General features: G+C 47.9%; 1 protein-coding gene across 1 annotated transcript in view; it reads right to left on the reverse strand.

Annotated features, from left to right (window-relative positions):
• Positions 1-6638, reverse strand: part of LOC147412482 (RING finger protein 17-like) — a 28793-nt gene extending 22155 nt beyond the window's left edge. Inside the window, exons 1-6 of the mRNA XM_086481334.1 lie at positions 6544-6638; positions 4641-4740; positions 4458-4538; positions 2889-2989; positions 1896-2067; positions 414-490 (exon numbers count right to left, since the gene is read on the reverse strand). Coding sequence (XP_086337460.1) covers positions 414-490; positions 1896-2067; positions 2889-2989; positions 4458-4538; positions 4641-4740; positions 6544-6638 — 626 coding nt within the window. The remainder of the gene's footprint in view (positions 1-413; positions 491-1895; positions 2068-2888; positions 2990-4457; positions 4539-4640; positions 4741-6543) is intronic.
• Between the last annotated feature and the right edge of the window lie 2984 nt (positions 6639-9622).

Raw genomic sequence — 9622 nt, forward strand, 5'->3', positions numbered from 1 at the left:
ACATGGTAACTGGCATTTTCCACACATTTCTTCTCAGCCATCAGTGCCCCAAGAAGCAATTAAGCCTTTCCTGAAGGTGAGAAACGGATCCGTTTTCTAAACAAATAATCAAGCCCTTATTTCCCCAATTTGTTTCCAGTTACAAGGGAAGAAGAGGAAGTTTGTCTGTCGAGGATTTTTTAATGCTGTTCACGTAGCAGTAAATTGTGCGTGCTTTCCCCGATGCCTCAGGCAAAGGCTACTGTGCATTGCCAGTCATGAGTTTAGAGACATCTGAATTAGCAGCGTTTCAGTAAAATGCCAAGTGAAGCAGCTCCATTTCTGCTGTTTAACTGCTACATCAACAGCTTTGTCATTAAGATAACCAGTGCATCCATTTACCTCCCAGTACACCTCTCGCTCCAGTCATTTACCTCGAAGATATTTTTTCCTTCAAACTGTTCACTCTGGAGAGCTCCGCTTCAACTGGCAACTTTAAATCATCAATAACCTGAAATTAAGAAGTACAGCCTTAACTTCTATTACATAAAAAGCAGATTAGAGAGGCACCTGCTCTCGGCAACACGACAAAGCCAGAGTACAACATCTTTCATTTCACAGAAAAACCCCAGGAGTTCACTCATGAACAGCCCACAGCCACTTCTCAATTACGGCTCCTTACACTGCGCAGACCTAACGGTGGGGGGATTTGTAATGTCAGCGTGTAAACAGAAGCAGGAGTCAGACTGTTCTTGTGTAGGAACAGCCACCGAGAAGGTGACTTCTAAGCAAGAAATGAGAGGCCTATGGGAGAACAGTGGTGGGTGCCAGCTCCTAAGTCACCCTGGGCAAGATGGAGGCAAATGACAGAAGGAAGGAGGGATCAGACTTCTTTCCTGGGTCAGCCGAGAAAGACTGAGTTTCTTCACATGAGAAGTGACAACGGGAGGCAGGGAACACAACAGTCTAAAAACCACACTGCTGCAAAGAACGACAAGACCAGCTATTCATTATTTTTCTCAACACAAGGACCACAAAGGCTCCAACAGAAATAACCGGGTAGTCCATGCAGCAAAACCAGAGGGAGTTATTGCATATGCACCTCATTTGAAATGTTAAAATGTTGTGGAACTCACTGACGTTGCATACACATACATACATACAACACACATATCTACACACACACACACTGCCAGAAGCACTGTGAAGACATTCAAGGAACTGTTACACAAGCTCATGACAGAAAGAGGTGATGTTTATTCAGCGTATGACCCTGATGTATCCTGCCAATTACAAAATCCTCAACCTGCCAATTCCTACACTCGCTGAACACCCAGGCTCTGACATTCATCCTCCAAGCACCTCTTTCCCTCCGCTGGCAGAGACAGGAGACTGCCCAGGACGGCCCTTTGGTCTGCCAGGGCATGGCAGGGAGTGGGGCTTTCTGTGAACAGCAGGTACGAATGACGGGCAGGAGAGATGGAAGCGACAGCCTGGGACCAAGAGGATCAGGAGAGCGTGGCCATTAACTCTGCAGTAGTTCAGTGAGAAAGTTGGGGACTTCTGGAATGGGAACGGCTTGAGAGACTTCAAAAGTGCTGAAAACACTGCCCCTTCCCTGATCGGTACCGTGTCACAGGTGCCCTGCCCTCCCCTCTGCTGGCTGTTTCAGATAGCAAGCTCTTCAAGGCAGGGACCAGCTTTTTTGTCCCAGGCCAGTCACCAGACCCTCCCTGGTGACCAAGACCAAACACAAACTGGGTGTCTGCGTATGCAGGGCGGGGGTAAGAACAGGCGACTGCAAGCACCTCAGCACTGAAGTCAGCAAACTGAAAGACGGATCACAGAAACTTCCAAACCACATTTGAATCTATTAATTAAAACCAAATTATTTCACAGGGCAAGAAAGAAACTACCTGAGCGAGATCACAATAGGTTCTTAGAGCAGGCATAATTTTCAGTTCCTCTGCAATCCTAATGACATCTGTCAGGCACTTTTTCTTCTCTTCAATGACCTCCTTGGCTTTGGCAATGCCAGCACAGCAGCTGTTGATGCTCTCCGCTAACTCTGCGCACAACGTCCTTTTCCTGGAGCAAAAACATCACTTTCCAGCATTTCTCAGCCCACAGCCGTACAGATTCACACTTCAACTATGACACACGATTGCCAGTTACAGCACAACAGACAGGGGACACATCTCACACAGAAACACCATTTTCCTCCAACAGTGAAAAGTGGAAAGCGTGGCAAACCCACTGCAGAATCAGAGGAACCACCAAAGTTAAAGATTTCCCACTGAAAAAACACTTTGTTTGGAGAAACTTTTTTCATTACATGTTTAAAGCTCTCTTCCATTCAAGCCTCCCGGTATTTCCATACACACCCAACTGGAAACTGAACAGCTGGATTTTACAGCTCAGTCTCTGAAGACAGCAGCTCCCCCTCTCAGAGGCTCCTCTGGAATTCGAACCTTGGACATCCCCTCCCCCCGCCTCAAATCAGAAGACACCAATATTTCTGAAAACGAAGAAATAAAGTGTCATTGGGCTTCTGTCAGCTTGACAATTGGCAGAAAGTCAATTTTTTTAAGAAGTTATTCTTGCTGTTAACCTGATCATCCACTAATGGCCCTCAAAAGTGAGCTACTTCAGAAAACTGACAGCGGCAAGACTGAGTTTCTTCTTTTTTTAAAGAGCAGAGGCTCCATGAGCTCATGGTTTCCGACCATGCAAACCAGCTCCAAGATGCCACTATGGACGGGCAAAAATATTGTACAAACGTTCAAGGCAGGTATTATGAAACGCTGCTACAAGGAAGCCCGAATTCTTTTACCAAAGTTACAAACAACTTCTTGATAAAAATAACCTGCCCCCCCCCCCCCCCCCCGGCCCCCCAACCAGATTGCTACCTTGCAAGGAGAGAAGTCATAAGCTCATCAAATGTTCTGTCTGCAGTTTCTGCAGCTTTGTCTCCCTCCTGCATCACTTGCAGTTCCAAGTGTTTCAGCATCTATTTCGTTCAGCAGTGAATAAACAGGCATTTATTATTTCATCATTTGGTATCAATATTATTCTCATATTACACTTTTTTTTTTTTAAATCAGAACAGAAGCAATGAACAGGAAGGCAGTGATCACCACTCCAGCAGAAAGAGCGACACTGAGCCACTTAAGAGGGACACTTACACCAATTATGGCTCATTCACCTCCCTCTCTTCTCTAACTTCTGTCAGCTCGTGCTGTCTGGATCCTCACATCACTCAACTCTTCAGCTCTGAGGCCAGAAACACTTGCTCATGGGCCCACCGCCTTACTTTCCTTACCCGAGATTCTCAAATAGCACCACACACAGGTAACGGGCACACCAAGATCTCCACTGCTTTTTAAAGCTCGTTGTGAGTGTAAAGGAGGGGGAAAAAAAAAAAAAAAAAGAAAAAAAAAAGATTCTTCCTCTGGCTAAGCATCAGTTTTGTCGCTGAAGTTACATTTACTGAAGAAATTATGGCAAAAAACCGCAGCAATGCAACACTGCTGTGGCAATTCTTGGTTGAAAAGCTGCTGGAAGACCCCAGTTACGTGCAGGAGTTACTAGATCAGAGCTGCTTAAATGGTGGGTTTTTACAAGGTGCTCTTAGCGCATGAATTGGGTATTTAACATAACTCTGCTTCACTGACAGCTGGCTGCTGCGACAAAACAGGTGAGAACGGGAACTCGGTTTTAAGGACACTTCATACCACGCTCACCAGAATGAACTGGCTTTAAGCTTTTGGAGCACTAAACATTTCTATGCCTGGGTGTCTTACAACACATGTACAACGTAAGCAAACGGCAAAGACAGAACTGCGAGCTTTTCCACAGCACTTAACAAGAGTTCACGTGTAAATAAAATAATTACCATTGATGAAGCTCATCGGCTACTCAGTAAAACCTATTAACAGCATAATTCAGTATTTTAGGATACTTCCTGTATTTTATACTGTGCATAAAAATGCGTTACTTGATTTACAAGTTTGGCATATCGCGGCTGTCAAAATTATTACTTCTGTTGCCCGTGCCATTTCTTTTCCACCTTTAAATCCAGAAAGAGGCACTTGAAAACTCGCAAGTTGGCAGTGTTGCCAGAGCAAAATCAAAACAGGGAATGTTACCCTGATCCAAGGAAACACAAGCTTAGTGCTTAACGACTGGCTCATCTGTGGTTCTGCTCAATACATGGCTTGACCTATTCGCTTTCAACCATGCACAGGCTCACGCACTCCTTTACAGACCGCTCCTGTAGTCCCGGCTACGCCTGGAGGTTAAAGCTGTCTATGCACAGAAACAGCACTAACAGCTGAGGGACAAGAGAGATGTCAAAACAAAGGCAGTAAAAGCTTGTTTAAACAGCATGTTCATGTGTGACCACTCCTAACAAAGAGCTGCTTCAATCAAGGACAGGATTTAATATTTCATCATCTGTTTAACTTATTTTCACCCACCGCAGCTGCATCATGTAAGTGGCCGACATTACAAGCAGCTATGCACAAAGCTTCATCGATACCTTCCACAGTTTTGCTGTCCTGGGGAAAGATTTGACAACGAACATAAAGCTGCTTGGGTGACTGGAAGACAAGATGGGCCGTACTACGGCAAGAATGTAAGGAAATGCCGCCTTAACGCACCACGGCTGCTGATGGAGCTTGAGCTGGTTCATCCCTCAGCCCACCATTTGAAGATGCCGGGTGCAGAACATTTTTCTCTTCAGCATCGTGGCTGCAGGGCCTGCAAAACAAAACTTTAAGGAAAAAAACTATGCTTTTTAAATAAAATATCAAACTTCCCACAGATACTTTAGACATAGTTGAGGATTTCAAAATCTGTCATGAAATACAGACACACAACTATCTGGGAAACAGCAGAATTCACACTGCGACACACACCACAGATACCTCCTTTTTCAAAAAGCTTCCTTCTTACCAGCATCATCTGCAAACGCATCTCTAGTAACTGCCATCTGATGATTTTGGCAAGGCTGAACAAAACCTTAGGAGGTGGCAGTGACTTTCATCCTCAGTGAGGGGAAGACACAGGACTGGTAACATTCCAGGATTCATTTTTCATTTGGTGCCCAATTATTCTCTTTTCGATATCCCACCAGGTATCGATGAGGCTGTTAAAACCTTTAGAACACACGGCAGATTATACTAAAACCACCCACTGACAACCCGCCAGGAAGGCTCTTCCAATTCTGCCGTGTGGTCTCCCACACCCGCCCTTCTGCAAAGCACTCACAGCTCCAAATAGCTCCCTCAGAAGACTCTCACAAAAGCAGCCTGCCTAAACCAGCAAACCCCCGGAGGAGAAGCAATTGGCCTCTGTGGCACTGAGCTCATCACCCACAGAGGTGGTACCAGAGCTTTTAGCTGTGCAGTGTTTAAGGTAACTAGAACCAGCAGCGATAAATTGTCACATAATTGATTTTAATCACAGTCATTCTGTAGGTGTTTAACTAAAAGCACATTCAATAGATCAACACTGATCTACTTACTTCTTTCTAAAATATACACACAGATCAACATGAGATATTGGTAGCCTACGAACTCGGTATTTGACCACATCCCAAGACGCATTTAAAGTGTCTTTTTCCCCAAACCTTCTCCAAACGCTTTAACTTTCCACAAACTGCATGTTTTACACACATACATAACACATAAAAATGGACTCATCACACTTGCAACACTGCAAAACACAAACATTCTTTTCTCCATTTCCTCATAATTACACTGTTAGAACTTAAAAACATTAAAGCCACTAGAACCGTCTCAAAAGTCCCATACGACAGAGCTTTCGGTTTTCTTAAGTGCCTCATCACTGCCATCCACCGAGGAGAACTCCTTCTTTCCACTCATGAGGGTCTCGTGACTTTAAAAAAAAACGAACAAACCCACAAGTTCCCGACGGCACACACACACGCCCCATGGCCGAGCCGCCCCGCAGGTCACTCCCAGCCCCCGGCACACAGTAAAACGCAGCGGGCAGACACAAACCCTCCCCAAACTCATCCCCGTTTCCCCACAGGGACGACCTTTCCCCGCAACAGGCACTGGCCTGGCCCGCCCCCCCCGCCGCCCCAGGGCCGCTCCACCCCCCACGGCCGGACACGCTGCCCCCCCCCCCCCCGCAAACCCCCTCCGCGGCCACGTACCCCCGAGCGATCACTTCTCTTTTCCGCCAGTCCCACCGCTGCGGGGGCGCGCCCCGCTTGCAACCCCCCGCCTGCCCTGGCCCCGGCTCCCCTCCCCAGCCGCTGCCCGGCCCCGGGGTTCCCCTCGGTCTCTCCTCACCGCCGCCCTTTTTTTTTTTTTTTTTTCCCTTTTTGCCCCTTCCCTCCCAGCCGGCCCCAGAGCACCACCGCCGGGGAAGAGGCTGGAGCACGGACCTACCGACGCCGCCGGGGCCGGGCCGGGCCGGGCCGCGCCTCCCCTCAGCGCGGAGGACGGACGGACGGACGGACGGCAGCCTCGTGGCAGCAGCCTGGTGGACCGCTGCGCGCCAGAACAGCCTCCCCGACCAGCCACCAATCACCGCGCGCCTCGCCGGCCCGCCTTCCCATGACAGCCAATCACGGCGAGGCGGGGGCGGGGGCTGCCGCGGCCCTCACGGGCAGCCTCTGCCGCCATGTTGGCGCCCTGAGGCGGGGCTGGGCTGCGGCGGGCGGCGAGACGCCGCCAGGCCCGATCGCTCCCTGCCGGGCGGGAGAGCGGAGGTCCGGGTTTGAGCACGGCGGGGGAGGGCGGGCGGTGACACGCAGGGTGGGCGGTGGCAGAGCTGTTGTGGGGGTGGCAGGGGACAGGAGTGGCAGGAGGGGGTGCCGCCGTTTGAAAGCAGCTGTCTCTGCTCTGGAGCATCCTAATGAGCGCTGGGATGAGAAGCCTAATTAGGCCTAGTGAGCTGTTTGGTGGGAAGACAGCTCATCCCTGCTTACATTTCAACTGTAGTTCCATTTAATTAACAAGTGAACAATGGCAACAAACGCTGTGTTATCATTTTCTGCTTGTGGATTTGTCACAGCTCATAAAACCAGTTTCCCATTCTGTTCTCTATGCCTTTACAAAGAGTTATAAAGAAAGTACGTATGTGTTATGTTGTATATCATCTCTATAATATCACGTCTGAGGGCCCTGCATGGGGTGTCTATGGGGTGCCTATGGGGGGGGTGCTGCCTGTAGGGCCCCTCACAAGGGGTGCCTGTGGGGTGCCTATGGGGCAGCGCTGCCTCTGGGGCCCTGCATGGGGTTTCATGGGAGGGGACATGCAGTGTCTTACTGTGCTTTTATTTTGCTGTTAAAGTTCTAGGAAAAGAAAACTGGATATGCCATCCTTCATGCTGTTGACAGAAGGTCGCAATCACGACAAACTTATCTACACAGTTGCAGAGAAGCCGGCACTTCTTTGTTGCAGAGCTGGGAAGCCCGGGGGATAGCTCCACCTGACGTGCTTCAAAGTTACATTAAAAATTCAGCATTTTATATTCTTTTTCTGCAAAGTCATGATCTTTATCATATTTTAACATAAGCATGCATGTTATGTGTCACGGTTGAGACGGACGAAGTGACAAGACAACGAATCTTTTTGAAAGCCTGGTAGTCCAAAAGCCTTTATTGCCTGTTCATTTATACTCTCTTTCCCCTTAGCTTTTTCAGAGGTGTCTCTTTCTAATTGGTTCAGAATTGTTATACAATCAATTGTTATTTGCACAGTTCATTATAACTCATCTCTTCTGCCAAAAGGACGTGTACGCCTTGTCTTGTAGTCGACACTTTCTCAGGACTTGCTTATCTTGCAGCTGCAACTCTTCTTACTCCTGTCTGTTCTCTCACGGGCAGACTGGAATCCTCTCAAGGTCAAAGTCGTCCTGTCCAGGGGCCTCAGTCCAGCTGAGATTCCCCCACAGTTATGTCCACTATTAATTTTGACATTTACAATGATTGGTCCACCCTATTAAATAACTTCATTAGTATTCCTATACTAATATAATCATTGGTTATCTTACTGATCAAAATCTCTGATATCCAAATTAGGATGGGGAGGATGTGAGAGTCTTCACCTTAACATTCCTTAGTTTCTCTGGTTTCATCACATAAGATAAGAAGACATGCTAAGAATGTGCACTTTCACTCCCTGTACCTGTCTCCCTGCCTCCCTGTTCTGTGTTCTGGACAATTTCACAATCCGCAGCAGCTTTAGCTTTGACCTTCTTCGTAAGGCCTGCATCTGTTGTTTCTTAGCATAAGTGAAGTTTTGTATATTTCTTACTATAATGTAAACTGATCAAATCAGGATATTAATACAAAACGTTAGTTATTCATTAAAGCAATTAAGTTGTTCATTAAAAGCAGCTAGTTATCAATGAAAAGTATCTATTCAAAATTCAAACCTGATTATAACAATGTCACGAGTGGTGAATCGACAACCAGCTGACAGCTGACAGGCTCCTGAAAATCACTTTGTGTTCTGCTTTTAATCTCATTTCATAACATTTTCAATGGAAAAAGAATCGCCCCTGTTCTGGGCAATGTTTGAAACATCCCTGTTTCCAGCACCAGCCTCTTCCAGTCGTTGCACTGATACCTTAACATAGCTTAGCTAAATTGAAGTTTTCCTAAGAAAATAATTACTTTGTATTTGACACATAATCACTGTCTTTTTAGTAATCACTCTGTCCTTGGTACGTCTCCTCAAAACTTTAGGGCAACATCCAGAGGGACCTTGACAGGATGGAGAGGTGGGCCCAGGCCAACCTCATGAAGTTTAACAGGGCCAAGTGTAAGGTCCTGCACCAGGGTCGAGGCAACCCCAAGCACAGATACAGGCTGGGCAGTGAGTGGATTGAGAGCAGTCCTGGGGAGAAGGACTTGGGCGTGCTGGTGGATGATGAGGTGAACACGAGCCAACAGTGTGCACTCGCAGCCCAGAAAGCCAATCGCATCCTGGGCTGCATCAAAAGCAGCATGGCCAGCAGGTCGAGGGAGGTGATTCTGCCCCTCTGCTCTGCCCACGTGAGACCTCAGCTGAAATACTGCCTCCAGCTCTGGAGCCCCCAACACAGGAAAGACATGGAGCTGCTGGAGCGAGTCCAGAGGAGGGTTACCAAGATGGTCAGCGGGTTGGAACACGTTTCCTACGAGGACAAGCTGAGAGAGTTGGGCTTGTTCAGCCTGGAGAAGAGGAGGCTCCGGGGAGACCTTCCAGTGGGCTTCCAGTACCTGAAGGGGGCCTACAGGAAGGCTGGGGAGGGACTTTTTACAAGGGCCTGCAGCGACAGGACGAGGGGTGATGGTTGGAAGCTGGGAGAGGGCAGGTTTAGACCAGATACAAGGAAGAAGTTCTTCACCCTGAGGATGGTGAGACACTGGCACAGGTTGCCTGAGAAAGCTGTGGATGCTCCATCCCCGGCAGGGTTCAAGACCAGGTTGGATGGAGCCTTGAGCAACCTGGTCTGGTGGGAGGTGTCCCTGCCACGGCAGGGGGTTGGAACTAGACGATCTTTGAGGTTCCTTCCAGCCTAAACCATTCTGTGATTCTACGATTCTATGATCCTGTCCTTGATGCATGTTTGTTGTAGCAGTAGTTTCGATACTTTAGTACGTGTGAACAGATAAGA

Source organism: Leptosomus discolor, unplaced genomic scaffold (assembly GCF_034619465.1).
Source record: "Leptosomus discolor isolate bLepDis1 unplaced genomic scaffold, bLepDis1.hap2 HAP2_SCAFFOLD_49, whole genome shotgun sequence".
NCBI lineage: Eukaryota > Metazoa > Chordata > Aves > Leptosomiformes > Leptosomidae > Leptosomus > Leptosomus discolor.